The sequence below is a fragment of the Crocuta crocuta genome, unplaced genomic scaffold, assembly GCF_008692635.1.
Source record: "Crocuta crocuta isolate KB4526 unplaced genomic scaffold, BGI_CrCroc_1.0 scaffold160, whole genome shotgun sequence".
In the NCBI taxonomy this organism is placed as follows: Eukaryota; Metazoa; Chordata; class Mammalia; order Carnivora; family Hyaenidae; genus Crocuta; species Crocuta crocuta.
This window is the reverse complement of record NW_027527591.1, coordinates 4,778,675-4,796,540: the sequence shown is the minus strand read 5'-3', so window position 1 is coordinate 4,796,540 and position 17,866 is coordinate 4,778,675. Positions and strand designations below refer to the sequence as shown.

The 17,866-nt window shown below is 43.5% G+C and overlaps 1 protein-coding gene across 8 annotated transcripts in view; it reads right to left on the bottom strand.

Moving 5' to 3' along the window:
- Positions 1 to 17,866, bottom strand: part of PLEKHM3 (pleckstrin homology domain containing M3) — a 191,100-nt gene that overhangs the window by 95,836 nt on the left and 77,398 nt on the right. For all 8 annotated transcript variants that reach the window (XM_077771140.1, XM_077771164.1, XM_077771160.1 and 5 more), the window contains exon 5: positions 6,612 to 6,805. In XM_077771140.1, the coding sequence (XP_077627266.1) occupies positions 6,612 to 6,805 (194 nt within the window). The remainder of the gene's footprint in view (positions 1 to 6,611; positions 6,806 to 17,866) is intronic.

The following is a 17,866-nucleotide window of genomic DNA, read 5'->3' as shown; positions in this document are numbered from 1 at the left end:
TAGGATAATGGCTGGCTTTCTCATTTTTGTTTTCTATAATGACTGGTATTTTTTTGTAATAAGAAAACAGTAAGTTGGACCAAATTAAGTGGGTGGAATCTTGGTAACAGTACTTTATTCATTTAGCTAATTTGTTCAAAAGATATTGATTAGCTCTCACTATACATCAGGTATGGTTCTAGGCCCTGGGGATAGAGCAGTGAACAAACAGATAAAAAGCCATGACCTTTTGTAGCTGATATCTAGTGGGGATGGCAGGGCTACTGCATATGGCTGCGTAGGGTGAACAAAACACAACCTCCATATCCATACATGGCAGCCCAAGGAGGGAGACAGACAAAATACCATGTTATATAGTAATAAGCACAGAAAGAAGACAGGAAGTGGATGGAGACATGGGGGGAGGGGCATGAAGGATGCTTCATTAAGGTGATGGTTATGTAAAGACTGTAAAGAGGTAAGGAAGCAACCCTGCAGTTATCTGGGGAAAGGAAGAGCAAGGACAGAAGCTCACACAGGAGTCAGCTCAAAGACAAAAAAAAAAAAAAAGGCCAGTGTGACCAGACGGAATGAGGGGACAGGTAATGGGAGATGAGGGCACAGAGGTAACTGGGGATGCGACCGTACATGGCCTTGGCTTTTACCTGGAGTGAGAGCTGAAGCTATTACATAGTTTGGGTCAAGGGTGACCTCATCTAATTTACACATTCGCTCTAGCTGTAGCTTAAGAACAGACTGAAGCAGGAGACGGGTTACTGCAGTAACGCAGGGGAAAGAAGGCAGTGCCTGGGCCCTGGGTGCGAGTGGTGCAGGTGATGACAAATGAATAAACTTGCTGAGGGACCAGATGTGGACATGAGAGAAAAGTGTGGGCTTGAGCAACTGGGCAGCTAGAGAGCCATCCAGCTTGATGGCAAAGTCCGCACCGGGGGCGGTTCGCAACAGCAGTGGGGGCAGGAAGATGAGCTGGGTTTTGGGCATATTAAGTTTAAGATGCTGGCCAACAGCCAAAGGACCTTTCAGCCTTTGTACTTAGCCCCCTCGCAGCTCACCAGAGAGGCAGCTTGCCCTGCGGTAACAAAGGAAGGAGTGGGAAGACAATCTTGGTACATCAGGTGGCACTGACGGGACTGGTCTAAGAGCCGAGCAGGCTGCGAAGTTTTGCTTCAAAGAAGAGGAGGTGATGCCAATCTGCAGGATACACCCCCATGCTTTCGTTTTTTCAGGTTCTCACTTGGATAAATAACGTTAATAAAAGCAGGAATCTTTATGGTAGAAATGTCTCACTGTTCAGTAAAGCTGATATTTCAGTGAGAATTAATGCCATAGATAGGATTATAATTTCAAGTAAAATGTGAGACCAAAGACAGAAAAAGTAGGCGGCTTAAACAGTAGAAGAATCACATTTGGTAACCTGCTGAGACTCCCAAGTCAAGCTGTCGAGCTGTTTCAGAGTAGTCTAAGCCAAGGACTAAACCTGATAAACAAGCAGGCCCAAATGTTCCCCACACGATTCTGCCCGAAGCAACTGGGAGAATAGGCTGACTGGCCTCAACTAGCGTTAGAGAGAAACTAGTTTTAAATTTATATCCTAACAGGAACTGTGGATTCACCAGGTATCCCAAGTCCCCAAATCACATTTCCATGATAGTCAGAAAGACTCAAATATCCACATTAATTTCTAGAATAATTTCCCTAGACTGAATGATCTACTTTAACACTCAGAAGAAAAAAAAAATGGAACTTTAGTCAGATTCTGAAAAGCTAGTCCAAACAGCTGTTATCAGTCTGATGATGTTCTCAGCAGTCCAAGGTAAAATGAGAAAAAGAGAATAGAATGAATTTTAAAATCGATTTGATTTTTGATTTCTGAGACCATTTGCCTATTTTTGTTGTTGTTGTTGTTGTTTTTAGTGTTACTATGTTCCTTTCTGAAACGATGGTGAGAAATAGGTGGCAATGTTTAAGTTTGCTTTGGTTAAAGATATATATGGAAGGCAACCTTACAGATATCTCCATATTTTTGTTTTAAATGTACAGGTCTGTGAAATGGGAAGGTGTGGTAAATGCCGCCCTAGGGAAAATGCACTCGTTAGCACTAAGGCGGCTGTCATGCCTTGTTCTCCGAGGCTGACTGAGCAACAGCGAGCACAGGGCTGCCTGCATCAGCAACCCCACCTTCCTGGACGTCACCGTCTGCTGCCTGCCTGCCTTCCCACTCTTCTACACGATCTCAGTCAAGGCTTTCGGAGAATTAAAAGTGGTTCCTCTTTAGAGTCTCGAGACGTCTGGCCATCACCGCCACCACCAGCAAACGTGCCGGGGAGAGAAGCAGCGATCCGGTTCTAAGCGGGGACTCTGCTGCTCACCAGCTCTGTCACCTCAGGCAAGTCACGTAGCCTCTCAGAGTCACCTGTCTTTCTCCTCTTTCTAACTACCATCTGTTTCCCATCTAAAAGGACTGTTGTAAAGAACAACTAACATATTTATGGGAAAGCATTTTTTAATTGACAAAACCATGATTATCTAACATGGGCCCGGGTAGCACTATAAATAAATGAAGTGGCCTGGGGATAATGAAATGGCTGCAACGTATTCTGCACTGAATGACCCTGGTTTGAGGAGGGCAGGGGTAGCAGAGACTCTGCAAATGGGGAGCCCAGGATCACACAGGAGTGACGGAAGCCGTATGTAATCAGAGCTTCTGATTTCCTCAGAGAAACCAGAGAGCTCTGTTGTGTGTACATGAAAACTCCTGGTTGTTTAGATGTTAGCAACTGCTCCACAACTTTAAAAGACAAGGGGACCATCCCTGAAAGGCGGGCCGAATTTGGCCCTGAGATCCTCATTTGTGACAGGTGACTATGACACACACATCCTAGTGTCCCTGTGTTCAGCGGGATACATGGGGCTGACACCCTCTACTAGTTTTTAGGGTCCCACCCAGAGACTTCCCTATGGCTGCTGACGTGGCTGTGTCCTCACAGTGCGAAGATTTTTCAGAGAGTTCTTCGTGTACCTTCATGTGTGGACGCTATAAACAATTCTTCTCATGAAAAGTTAACTAGGCCTTGACCCAATCCAACAGGGTCACCATCTGGGAATCCTCAGAAACAGTGAACTGTCAGCACTGTAAACATTTTAGACTTCATGGAAGACACTGACTTTTTCTAAACCAATCATCCTTGCCAGTCAAGATTTGCGGTATGGGTTCAAGAACAAGGCATTCACTTAACAGCAATAACAAGAACCCTGAGGATGAAGACCGGGGGGTCATCAGAATGAAAGGCCTAAAAGCAAACTGTGACTTGCCTAATAAGGGGACGGCCCAAGTCGGCTCCTTGGCGGGGGGCAGGGAGGAGCGCCAATACGATTAATCAGTCTGTTTTCAGTTTTCTCACGACAGCAATATTAACAGTTTGCTTTCTTCTGTTTATATGGCGTTGACAGGTCTTCAGCAAGTTGGGCCTACTTGCGGGAGATTAATGGCTACCCCTGTACAGAGGTAAAGACCAGGCAGGGAGAGAATGCCTTATACAACTGGATAACAACTGGCTTCCCTTGCTCTCTTTTGTTCCCCTACTGCACATCAACTCCTCCTTCCATTAGTTCCTATCAAGATTGTATAAGGTTAGCTGTGTCCAGTAGGTTCTTAAGTTTAAATCCCACTTTAAATGTTATGTCTCCAAGTGAAACAAAGGGAACTTTGCACATTACTTGTGGATAAGTTTACTGTCGCTAATCAAAGTTGCAGGGCTGGCTAATTTTGTTTTTAAAACGTCAGATTCCTTATAAAGGTAAAAGGTAGGTGAGCGATGGCCTCTGGAGACAGGAGTTTCGGTATATTAGGTGGGTGATGGTTATTCAGTGCATGCTTGAAGAAGGCAGAGCTGACACTGAGTAAGACCCTGCCATGAGGAGTACCAGCAGCCCAGAGCATCTTAGACCCACTTCACTAAATGGTCTTACTTCAAAATAAAAACAGACCAGCTCCCCATAACAACGCCCACTCCCCAAAGCTAGAAGTACTGCCTGTTGCCAGTATGCTTTCCTCTGTGCCAGGGTGGGAAGACATAGTAACCCCAAACGTTATCTTAATAGCATCTACACACAGCAAAACGAAGAACAAAATTTTAAAGAGAAAAATCACCATGCCTCCTCTAGGGTTCCGTAGGAATCTCATTCTTTGGTCTCAGGGAACCTCCTACTCCACTCGTTCAGCTGCAGGACTAAGTATACATCACACAACCGGGAACCTCGGTCCCAGGCCCAGGGTCAGCACTCCAAACCACCTCCTCTGGCTCACTCCCCTCCTGACATAGGAGCAGGAGGGGCCAAGTCAGGTAGACAGGGCATCAGGGGTGGCTTTGAAGTGGAACCTTTAAACAAAGATTCCTAAAGCCAGAGAAAAGAACATTCTAGTATAGTTACAACAGTATTAATAATAGTATTTATGGAGGGCTTACTATGCATATGCACTATTATAAGCACTTCAGTTGGGAAAACCAATTTAATTCCCACAATAGAATGCATTAAAGAGTTAAATCTTGCTTGAAGTACAGAATATTTGAGAGTAGAACAATATACTGGACTAGATTTGCACAGATCTTGAACTCCATACTTGTACTTAATAATTTGCCTGATGCCAAAGTTCAGTGAGAGAGGGAGAGTATAATATCCTTAGACTCCAAACCAGGTTGGCACATTGGAAGTGAAATGGAGAGGAAAGATTTGAAACTTATCTCCAAAACAAAACCAATTTTTTTTTTTTTTTTTTTTTACTTTGATCTGTTTTTTAGTCCATGTGCTCATTCGTTCAACAATGATTTTTGAGGGTTTCAGATGGGCCAGACACTGTGCTAAAGGACATTTAAGGAAGAAATAAAATCAGAAGATTAACTCCGTCCTCAAAATTGGGCTGCTAGCCATTGTTCAGCAGTTTAAAGTGACAGCAGAGTAGATACCTGTCTATCCCTCTCTCCTTCCATCTATCCATTCAGTCCTTACTAAGCACCTATCTTGTGCCAGCAATTGCACTACACACTGGTCATGGACAAGTGAGGAAAAACGAAGGGAAAGGAAAAAAGGCTGTTGTCTTCATTCTCACAGCCCTGGGAATGCCTTCTTTCTAGAACTTCTATTCCTTTCCTGGTGGCCTGGCCATAAGGTGTAGGACATGGCAGTACACCACCAGACTGTGGGAACAGCAAAGGTATCCTTGGTCATCCAAATGAAGAGAGAATCTATTTAATTTCTAAATGTATGCCCTGATGTGGCATATTTATCCAAAGCAAAGCATTGTCCCAGAAAGGCATCTATCATGATTCCCATGTGTAGACTTTAATATTGTCTAAAAATACAGGCAAAGAAAAACTAGCTCTGAACCAAGCCAAAAGCAAAAATGATAGAACAAACATACTTTGAACATTACAAATCTTCTATCTAGTATAGTTGGTAAGTCAGTTCAAGGGCTACAATCCTGTTGCTTTTCAGGGAAAGCCCTGATCTTTTCAAATTTAGATCTGCCTAGACTTTATACAAATAAGTCCTGGCCTTTTTCTAGTGCTTTCTGAAAAACAACTAGGTAATAGAATGATTGCCACTGAGAAGTGTTTTGCTTTATGGCCACGGCCTTTCCATGATTATTTTATGAGGGCTTGTCTAGATATTATGATATTATATATTCCTCATTATCTATGTTTAGTTCTTTTTAAAATGTCTTCTTCAGACGCCTGGGGTCACGTCAGTTTCTTTGGGCCTAACTAGATCTCAAATAACAAACTGTATCACTTTAATACTTTCTGAAAGTTCTTTTGCATGTCGGCTCCCCTCCAGAAACCATGACTAAGGTATGCTTTCGGTCATTTCCATTAAAACATTAAAAGATCTTTACACAGACCTACGAATACCATCAACAATTATTTCAAGTGTAAGCTAGTTCATATATGCCAAGGGTGAGACTTGAAATGCCAATAAAATCTAACTGTAAAAGAAGGAATTTGATGAGAGCAGGCACATTTTAACTTCAGTTTTATTTTGAAGATCTGAACCTGGAACGGACTTGTGTGCTCTGTGAACTCGGACATAATTGAGCTATGGAAAAACAGCCCTCATAAATGGTAACATGAAAAGGCAGAACCCTGGGCCGGTTCATCTTAAGCCCGGCCTCTACCCCACGCATCACTTACCAAGCCTGTTTCTGGATGGAGAAAGTAAGATGTGAATAACCACTGAAAAATGTCTTTAAATGATGGAATAGTTCAAACAGGCTCATTTCACAAATGAGACCAGGAAAGGTGTAAAGCACTACATAAGTGATCCATGAAGACACTCCTGTCATCAACCCCTCCAGTTAGTCTATGGGTGGGAGAAGTCTTCACTGTTTGGGGACTAGTTCCCTGGCTGCAAAGCCTTCAGTTACGCTGAGATATTACTTTCATTTTTCTTGGCTCAACTGGACAGAGGACTTTGGAGGAAAAACGTCAAAGGTGAGCCCAGAGGGAGAGCCACAGGAGACGGTGCACCCTGGAAAGGCCAGGGAGGTCCTCTAACCGCCCTCCCAGGGGGAGAGGAAAACAAACTGGAGCCGCCCGAAGACGTCTGTGACCTACCTGCGGCGCAGATCCTCGGCCACAGCGGCCCGGCAGCTGAACAAATAGGCTCGCAGCGATTTCAGCCGCTGCCGCAGCCGCACCACGGTGGCCAGCGGCTCAGCGTGGTGGTACAGCATCGGGTTCTCCTGCTGGATGTCGATCAGGGGCTCTTCATACACGTACTCCAGAAACTCTTTGGCCTGCTTAGACACCTACAAGATAAACTTCCTCAGTCAGTCTGGCGAATCATCCAGCCTTCCACATCTCCTCAAACTAAGAGCCAGAGTTGAAATAGCAAAGTCACATTACTTTCTGAGTGAGCCAAGAACAAAAGCCTATAACTTAATTAATATAAATTGTGGCTTTCTTTCTCTTTTCCAGAAACCTGTAGAAGTAACCGTGGCATTGACAGGAACTCATTAATTCTGTATCTTGAATATGGTGGCAATTGCAAGAATCTACATGAGATAAAATGACACAGAACTATACAGACCCAGGATACCATGCCCGCTTCCTAGTGTTCTGATATTGTACCACAGGGATCTCCGATGTAACCAATGGGAGAAATTGGGTGAAAGGTACACGGGACCTCTCTTTACTATCTACGCAACTTCCTGGGAATCTATAATCATCTCAAAAATTAAAAAGAAAAGATTCTAAACAGTCTTAATTTTAAAAACTGTATACATGTATATTCTATACCATTTTTGTAAGTAGCTGTTTAAAAAAATAGGTAAATCATATACATAAAATTCAAAAGGAATAAAAAGGATAGCTTTAAAGGATATTATATGCAGGATAATTTGCATAGAAAAAAAGCTCAAAAAACACTTTAGTGAGGAGAAAGGAGTTGGTCTTAGAATAACTTTGAGCTTGGGCTGACTGGCTAATATATCCTTCCAATTCTATATCCAATTCTGGTGGTAAACAGCAAGACTCTTAAAGTTGATTTTAAAATGTCGTTGTCATTAGAGTAGAAACACAATGCATCTGAGATACAAAGGGAGGAGCTTAAGTAATGGATAACAAGTGTGTAATTTGGGGGAATCTTTACATACCAATTTGCTGATATTGAGATATGGAGTGGCTAGTGATTTGTAGAGCTGGGCTAGCTTCTAGTTGGGAAGGTAAAACCTCTCTAAAAAGTTTTCAGCAAAACTGCTCTGGTACTGGGAATAAGGTTAGAATTCAACATTAGCAACATCTAATTTAACATTAACATTAAGCATTTGAATTTAACATTAAAATCAACATTTAGTAAGCAACGATTTTGCTTATTAAAAAGAAAACTGAAAATCCACTCTGCTTTATATTCCAGACTATAAGTTTATTAATGAAGATAAATAGGATACAGTCGTTACTCTCAAGGGACTCACTATGTAGTATAAGAGAATAAATATTTACTTTTAAAATGTTTTACTTATTTTTGAAAGAGAGAGGAGTAGGGGCAGAGAGAGGGCTATCTGTGCTATCAGCACAGAGCCCAACATGGAGCTTGAACTCACAAAGTGTGAGATCATGACCTGATCCAAAGACGGACACTTAACCGACGACTGAGCCACCCAGGAGCCCTGGGGATAAATATTTAAAACAAGAACAACATGTCGCATGTAGCCCGTCCTCTACTACAAAAGAAACATGGATGAGGTCCACTGGTAGCTTCAAGGAAGGAGAAATCAACTGTGGGGGAAGGGGAGAGGGACGCGCTGGCAAAGCAGGCCACGCTGTGTCAAGGTCTAGAAAGATACACAGAAATTCACTTGATGGGGCAAGGATGGCACTGAGAGTAGCACAAGCAGATACAACCAAGAAAACCCACCAATATGAACAGGTGATATGGCTACTGTATATTGATTAAAGCACATTTATGAAATTCAATATTTTGTAATATAAAATAAAGCTCACACAAAGGTTTCCATTCCTTAGAGATTAAAAAAAAAAAAGGCATCAATGTTTTTCCCCCCAATAAGAGTGTTTTTACCCCCTTATTAGCAGTGATTTTTGAGGTACCTGTTGTGTGATCCTTTGGGGCCCTGCAGTTACAAAGGTGGTGAAGTTTACAGTCTCTGCAAATGAGCTCACAAAGAGGCCCTAGAATTAGCCAAAACCTCTGACTACCTAACCAGACTGGAAACAACAATTGGCAAGGATGAAGAATGCCTCACTTGAGGCGTAGAGACACAGGTACGTGGCAGGCCCCATAGCAGGCATTAGTGGAGAATAAAACAGGCATGGCCCTGTCCTCGTGCAGCTCAAGGTCCAGTGTAGAAAGACCAAACTGGGTTCAAATATTTGATTTATGATGCTTCAATACATACCATATTTAAATATCTTAAATGAAGGGACCATGGTGGTGTTCTGGGAAATGAAGTACAGTCCACTTGAAACCGTTGCTGAAAAATGATGTATTGTATAATTCAATTAGTCTTTCTGGCTCTATTGAGCAGTGTTTATATGGAGTCAGGGACCTGCTGAATGAGGTTAACAATGCTACCTTTTAGTAGGTGAACAGGAGGACAAAGGGCACTGGGCAGTCTCCGGGCCTGAAAAGGCTTCTCTCTTCAGGTGGTACTTAAGCCNCAGAGAGACGAATGGGAGAGCAGCTACCGACATGAGTGTTCACAAGCTGAAATTACTAAAAACAAAACCAGAGCTGGTTTCGATAATGTCTAGGACACTGCTCCACAAAGTTATTCACTGGTGCTAGGAATCCAGAGCCAATGGTGGCCGCGGCTGCCCGACTAGGTGGGCAACCCTCCGGCGCCCAGGGGGTTCCCGCAGCACGGCTGAGCGCATGCTCACGTTTGATAGTCACTCCCTCACACCGGTATGGGAAGTTGAAAAGAACTAAAAATTTGGTACAAGATGCTATTTTTGCAAATTAGAGTGATTTCCTAAGTTCTCAACAGCCCTGCAGACCCGGTACAAGGATTCCACTTTCAAACTCAACTGTAATTAGAATGCATTTTTTTTAATTTTTTTTTTTAATGTTTTTATTTATTTCTAGGAGAGAGAGAGAGAGAGACAGCATGAGCAGGGGAGGGTCAGAGAGAGAGGGAGTCACAGACTGAAACAGGCTCCAGGCTCTGAGCTGGCAGTCAGCACAGAGCCCGACGCGGGGCCCGAACCCACGAATCGCGAGATCATGACCTAAGCGAAAGTCGGACGCTTAACCGACTAAGCCACCCAGGCGCCCCTAGAATGCATTTTAAAAAAGAAAATGTTAAATATATAGTTACTTAGGGAAGGGAACCATAAAGTTTATACAAGGAAAAGTTTCTTCCCTATTAATATTACATAAGTTGTACGTGAACACCAAATATATTCCACCTAAGAGCTACTGTCCTATTTCTTGCCAACCAAATTACGAAAACCACGAGAAGGCGGAGCGCTGTTGTGGATGGATATAAAATCTCAGCTCACAGAGGCAGATAGGTGGGCCCAATAATTTTTAAAAAATGGTTTTGGTTGGCATTGTCTTTGGTGATCCCACTCCATTCACATTAAAAACAACTTTTATAGGGTCAACTGTTAATTTTTCAAACCTATTGACCCTTCAGTATCTTACTAAATAATACTTAATGTTTATTAATATTGTTAATGTTTATTAATATTAATAAAACTTCTTTCCAGAGCTTTTGAGGCTTATGATCAGACGAAGTTAAGCTATAGGAACTCAAGTCTGTGACCTGGTCCCCTGTCACAGAGCTGCGGTCTACATGATTCAAGAGCTGAAGAGCAGGAATTCGAGGTAGGAACCATTGTCCTCACCTCACACATCAAAGTGCATTTATAAACACACTGGTTATGTGAGTAGTAAGCATCACGGGTATAAATTTAAAAGCCTTTTGTTAAACAGGCCACAGCTACCTCTTAAAGTTCTTGAATGTCGTTCAGGTTTACATAATTCTGAGAAAGAGGTTCTGGAATGGCTGTCCTGGGATGTTCCCCCACAAAAATAGCCCTGGGTAATACAGCAATGGAGCAAAGGGAAGGTTTAACCATAGACAGCAATTTGGACATGATGTGGTGCGGGTGGGGGTTGTGAGGACTTCAGCTTTTGTTAAGGAAGGAAAATGGATCGAAGAGAACATAGTTTTAGAAAAACAAAAACTGGTAAAAAAAAAAAAAAAAAATCCAGTTCAGCTTTTCTCTGCCTGTGTTCCAAGGAATACTAGTCCCCCAACAATGGGTGTTGGTGTTGTCAGGCCCAACAGGAAAAATGCCACACAGTACCTTCTCTTGATGACTGTCTATGAAAGCTTGTAGATATCGTGTCTGCTTACCCTGTTCAGCCCAGCAATGTCCCAAACCTAACTGAGACAAGGCAGAAATTTAAGGTTGTGCAGGCCTGGTGCAGGGGCGGTGGGAGACGAAAGACAGGCTGGGCCCTGCTTCCCCAGCAGAGGAGGGGGTCTCTCTCTCCAACTCCTTCCACCTTGCCCCGCTGTGAGCTCCCAGGGCTGCGTTCTCCCAAGGGGCCCTGTTCTGGCTACAGCGCTGGCCCAGCTATGGCCCTCACTTGAGTCCTCTTTTCGAGTAACACCTATTAACAAGCACAGAACTTGTTAATGCTCCACGGAACACATTTTGAGAAATGCTGAATTAATCCATTACCTATACTTAATAGGAAAAAAATTTTGAATCCAGAGACCTTAAGTGACTTATCTGCAGTCATTTTGTGGTAGAACTAGAGCCAGAACTCAGATCTCTGGATACTCTGGCCTGTGCTTGTAGCACTATTTTTATTCACAGTTATTAAAAAATAAAAACCCTACCATAAACTGTCTACTCATCACTCCTTAGAGGAGGTGATCCCTATCCATATTCTGTCCTTCCCTTTCCCCAAATACAAAGCCAGGGGGCTCCGGAGGGAGGCTAACCTATGATGTGATTTGGCAATATGCTAGTCATCTGATTTTAACCCTAAAACAAAAAATAAAGTCCAGTAACCATTCATTTATCTAGAAGTCACTGATTTGTGTATTCGGTTATGGTCTTTCTCCCTCCATTGGGATATGAGCATTTACAAGGCAGAGACTGTCCCCAGTGCCTAGAACGGTAAGCATAGTGGGTATTCCATAAATACTTGAAGAAATGAATGAGTGCTTTACAATGCTCTGAACCATACACTCTTAGAACAGCTTGGCTACTTAGACAACATATTTCACTTACAACATATTTAGAGTTAAAAGGTAGAAAAGGGGAAGGACAGCTCAAGGCAGCACAGTCACAACAGAAGTGACAGCTGGCATCTTGGCTCTGAGGGAAGGAAGGTGCATGCAAGGAGATACAGGTTCAAGTGTAGCCCACGACCCTGACTGAGGACGACTCAGAATATGCATCAGACTCATAAACGTACACCCTACATCTAGGAAGCTGTCCTCCGTCTCACTGGCGAATGAAAACTTGTATTCAAAATGATAGGTAATATACAGTTATTCATTGAATCATTACCTGCGATAGCAAAAGACTGAAAAACAAAATCATGTCATTTCCTATAGATTGCCATGCGTAAAAACATGTGAAATTCATGATAGAATATGGAGTGGCTATTAAAAAAAAAAAAAAAAGGCAAGCAAGCCCAGGAAGAGTGATAGGATCTAAATAGAAAGCTGTCCCAGAGCAGCATGTCGATCAGCGATCGCCGCTGTTGTGTAAAAAAGCACCAGCACAGAAAATCTCTCCGGAGAGATACACAAGAAAAGAGTAATTTGGTTGTGGGTGGGAAGAACAGTGTAGGTGGGAGCGAGATCATCTGTGTATGCATGCCCTTTGTATTTTTGACTCTTGAGATTTGTGGAAGTGTATTATATTTGAAAAAGAAAGAATAAAGGTGCAGCAGTGCAAGGCAGTTTCTTTGTGGAAAAGTAGCCTTCTATGCCACAGTAAAGCACACCGAGGTTACCACAGGACACAACAATCCTATTTATAGTCCTAATTCTGAGGCATTAAAAAAGCCAAGTTTCTCACACATATTTTCTGAACTAGAACGTATACAGTTAAAAGTTAAAAGTAACAGTCACATTACTTAAAACTTGGAGAATGAAATCAGGAATGGGAAAAAAAATAGATCACTTATAATTTTACCACAGTAAAATGACCATTTATTGCCTCGGTATAAGGTTTCCTTCCTACATTTTTCCCGATGTCTATTGTGGAAAATCATGGTGAAAGTCTTACTAAAATCAATCCCAACCATAATACTTCTTGGTCCTCTTAAAACGGGCACTGGGGCTAATGGAGAGGGAATCGGGAGATCTTAAGATTAATTGCAATTTGTTCACAAAGTCTCCAAATGACTCTGAACAAGTGGTTTTTCCCATCAGCAAGCTGCTCTCTAGCTCAGCAAGGGCAGTCCAGCTTGCCCTGAATGCCTCTCAAGATATAGAGATAGGAAATAGCTTACGTAACATGGAAAACCCCCAGCTAAATGGAATGTGAATATTCAGGCTAGGACACAAAAATATTTTCTAAAAGCACAACAGAAGGGAACTATTTGGGGAGAGCTGAGGCCAAGTCTGAGGTCCTTACCACCTCTTTGTCATGCTTGATATTTTTGAATGGGAGGGCAGAGAGTAGGAGGAAAGTTATCTTCAAAGAGAATTTCATTAGAAAATGGCTATAGAACTCGAGGATAAGATTTAGCTGCTGGGTAATCCTGGAGCTCAATTCAGTTTGCAGGATGTATACCGGAAAATAGATGAAATCCTGCTTTAAAAATAATTAGGAGTATGATTACTCCAGAGGGCAGACAAGGAAATGCTTAAGATGACAGATTTCATTCTGCTCTGCAAAACCATTTTTTCACACTTAAATGGATATTCAAGCCAGTCACGTACTTCTTATTAAGGAGAGGAGGCAGATCTAGCAGAATGATGTCTGGTCTTGGAAACTGATAGATCTGAATTGATCCTCACAATTTGAAACATTAAGTCCTGGTGTCTGAGCAAAGACAGACAGATCCTGGACTAAATGGAATATAGTTACTTAATGCCAGTGAGAGATGATCCAGATAAAATCGACCAGCTCTGTTGTTTTAAAATCTTCCCTGGTCCACTGAGAACCCGGGTAGGAAGGTCTGATAAAGGAGATTTTCCTTAAGTACAACATGGATGAAATGAGCGTACCTAACACCTTCGATTAGTTACTTATCCTCTCAAAATCAACCCTCGTCACTTGGATGACCAGCATGGCAAAATGTCTGCTTTGGCGAAAAGATGGAAAGTGCCAGTGATGACGAAATTGATGGTTTTAGTGGCTTTTAGAGCTCACTGCAAACGGACCTGGATCTCTTCCACCATTTCGCATCTTCGTAAGCCTGCCTGATTTTCAAATTTTCCTCATTTAGTGCCACCTCCTCCATTTTAACTCCCCGAAGTGGCACATATTCTGTTGGCGGGTGCCACTAGTCTAAGCTCTCGGTGACCCCAGCTGGGACCGCCTCCCTCACTTGTTCTCTCTACACCTCTCTTAGCTGTCAAAGCCCCACTCGAAGATTAATATAAAGAATCTAAACCAAAGTCAACCAGTGTTCTTTCCCTCTAAGTACGTTGTTATCTAATACACACATGGCAAATATATTTATACCCTAGATTCAGAGTGTCAAGTCCGAGATGCAGAGGAGAGAATGGCAACTGTGTGGGAAAGGGGAAGGAAGAAGTGGGGGAGAGGAAATGAGGTCTAGGACAGGCTTAGGGTCTGCCATGCTGAATGAGGGCGAGGGGGAGACGAGAGGTGCGCACCAGCAGGGCAGCACTGAGGAACAGGAGGGAGTGGGACCTTACCGAGGATGCTCTGGGGGGCGGGAAGGTAAGGCATGAAGGGGCTAGAAGATCAGGAACCAGAGATCACAAAAGGTCTCTGTGCCGGGCTGTGAGATTTGTGTTTATCTTCTATACGGTCAGAGTAAAAGCTGGCATTAGCTGAGCACTTGCGTGCCAGGCACTGCCTGGTGCTTTCTGGGAATCATTCTTTTACATAAACAGCGCTGTCATGAAGCAGGTACTACTGTTTACTGTATTACTGTCATCATCACCTCCTTTCTAAAGGTGAAGAAGCCGAGACTAAGAGAGGGTACTAGATTTACCCACGGCGGGATCAGGATCTTCTCCGCTATTGCTGGGGCAAGATGTGCAGGCAGGAGGCACAGTTAGGAAGTCACCAAACTCCCTCGTGGGAGTGCACTGAGGGTGTGAGTTCATGAGGTGGAACTGCAGGTGCAGCAGAGAGTGTGATCTCAAGAGTGCAAATCCAGGGTAAAGTTTTGCTGCGCTGGCAGTGGAGACCGCTGGGACCATGGACATTCCGGAGGGATGTGCGGTGAGGAGGAAGAAGCCGATCTGGGGTGTACTGAGTTTGGAGGGGCCCATGACAGGCCTCATTCCTTCATTCTTTCAGTATACGTTTCTGCCTACCTACTAGGTGCCAGAATCTATGCTAAGACAGGTTCCCTGTGCCCAGGGAGCTCCCAGAGAGGAGCAACATAAATGTGGGGATAATGAAGACCATGACAACAGCTCCCACTCTTGAAGTGCTTATCAAGGTGATTTGCAGAGCGCCTCTCTTATATGGTCCCAATGCATAGGACTTTTGTAGGTAACTATGGAAGTTACAATAAGAATGAATGCTTATTTGGCACACAGCATGTGCTATCACTATTCTAAACACCTCACGTGCATGAACCCATTTAACCAGCAGTGATCCTATGAAGTATTATTGTCCTCATTTTACAGATGAGAACACTCAAACACAGGCTAACTTGCCCAGGGGACAGAGCTGCCCAGAGGTCTAGAAGGGATATCAGCCAAATGGCCCCTTGCACTTTTCTTGTTTCTTTTAGACTTCAGAAATTACTGGTAGGTGACAGTTATGGGTTCCTTCCTGCTTGCTTTGCTCCCAGATGATACAGTCACAATGAAAGCAAGTCTCAGACATCTATTAGCAAGGGGGTATAAAAACAGTCACAGTTATGAGTTCCTTCCTGCTTGCTTTGCTCCCAGGTGATACAGTCACAATGAAAGCAAGTCTCACACATCTATTAGCAAGGGGGTAAAAAAACGGTCATACAGACTATGTTCGTACAAAATACTTTGCATGGAAGGTTCATTCAAGGCAGATGTGACAATATTCTAACAGAAGGATCAGAAAAAAGCTGCTCGTCAGTCAGATACCAGAATTCTCTGTTCTGGCAGGATGCAGGGCCACAAAAGAATCCTAAGCCTAGAGTCCTTCAGTGGATTAGATTCCTCGACTTGCCAAGTTCTACTGCCTCGTTTACGCATGGGGGGACTGCGGTACGATGCAGCTGACTACTGCACTATGATTCACGTATCTTGAAGACCACTAGGCTGAGAGCTAGATCTAAAGGTGTCATTTGGCAATTAAATCCATAGATCTCCCTTTCGGTAGCAGAACTGGAGCTGGAGGGGTGCCTGGGTGGCTCAGTCAGTTAAATGTCTGGCTTTGACTCAGGTCATGATCTCGTGCCATGCATCAGGCTCTCTGCTGTCAGCACAGAGCCTACTTTGGATCCTCTGTCCCCCTCTCTCTGCCCCTTCCTCCTTCTCTCTGTCCCCCCCAAATAAATAAACATTAAATTTTTTTTTTAAATGGAGCTGAAGATAAAAATGGGAACCATCAGGGAGTTAAGACCATGGAAGAGAAAGATACTGCAATAGAGCATAAAGTGGGAAAAGAAAAGAAAACACGACCCTAAGGAACTGCAACATTAAAGGTGTAGGCAGAGGACAAAGAATCAGAAGGTGACTTAGAAAAAAAGAGTTCAAAGTAGGAAGAAAACCAAGGATGGGTCTTCGAAGCCCAGGCAGAAGAATTCCTGGTCAAATACTATATCTCAGAGAAGTCCAATAGAACAAGCAACTGACAAGGGTCAGCCAGACTTGGCAAAACTAAGGGAGGAGTTAAGAGCGTGAGCAGAGGTGGAAGGAGTAAACCTTCCACAGGAGTGAGGTCTCTTCTGTGGCTGGAAGCGGGAGGAGGAGGATGGGTGTAGATGCAGACAAGTTTATAAAAGGGTTGGTGGAATTATTGCCTTAATCACCGCTCTATCTCTATGAAATAGAAGGTAAGGGCACTTCCCAGAGTGACCAGGGCTGGCACTTAACCTCTGTAGGATCACAGGGGCTGACATAAAATGATCCGAGGGCTGATGTACATGGAAGAGGACTTCCCTAGGCCTGCATCCACAGCCTTTGCCTCTTCTCTTACTTCCTGCCCCAAGCAAAGGCCAACCCTCCTGCTGTCTACACCATTCCATCTTCCTCACTTACCCACATCTTCTAGCAATTCTCTCTCTCTTCGGTAGTTCACATCAGCATAGAAAACATGCTGTTATTTTTTTCCGTTAAAACAAAAATCAAACCCAATTTGATATTACGTCCCCTCCTGTTACTCCTCATCTCTCTCATTCCCCTTACAGCAAAACTTCTTAAGAGTTGTCTATTCTTGTCCCTAATTTGTCTCCTGTTCCATGCCAAACCCACTCTATTCAGACCTTCACTCTCACAGCTCAATTCAAACTGCTCTCAGCAAGGTCAGTGATTACCACCATGTTCCTAAATCCCATGGTCAATCCTCAGCGCTCATCTTATCATATCTCATCATCCATGTGTCAGCCTCTGTCACAATTGATCTGGAGACAGATTCTTCGTGTGGCTTGTTGGACACACTAGGGTCCTTCTACCTTGCTCTGCATGCCTCCTCAGTCTCCTTTGCTGGTTGCTCCTCTCTATTCTACACTTTTTAAAAAATGTTTATTTTTGAGAGACAGAGACAGAGTGTGAGAGCAGGAGAAGGGCAGAGAGAGAGGGAGACATGGAATCTGAAGCAGGCTCCAGGCTCCCAGTTGTCAGCACAGAGCCCGACCTGGGGCTCAGACTCCTGCACCACGAGATCATGACCTGAGTCGAAGTCGGATGCCTAACTGACTCAGCCACCCAGGCACCCCCTCCTTTCTACACTGTTAAGGTGGAGTGTCCCAGTGCTCAGACTTCCTCTCTCCTCCTCTACTGATCTGTATTTTTATAGCTACCAAGTCTGCTATTTGTACTTCTGGGATATCCTGCTTGGCTGTTAGCAGGTACTTTGCAAAGCTGTTAGCATATACCTGTAATTCTCACTTCCTGCCTTTTTAAAAATAAACAACTACTAGGTATTTATCCAAGGGATACAAGTGTGCTGTTTCAAAGGGACACGTGCACCCCAATGTGTATAGCAGCACTATCAACAATAGCCAAAGTTTGGAAAGAGCC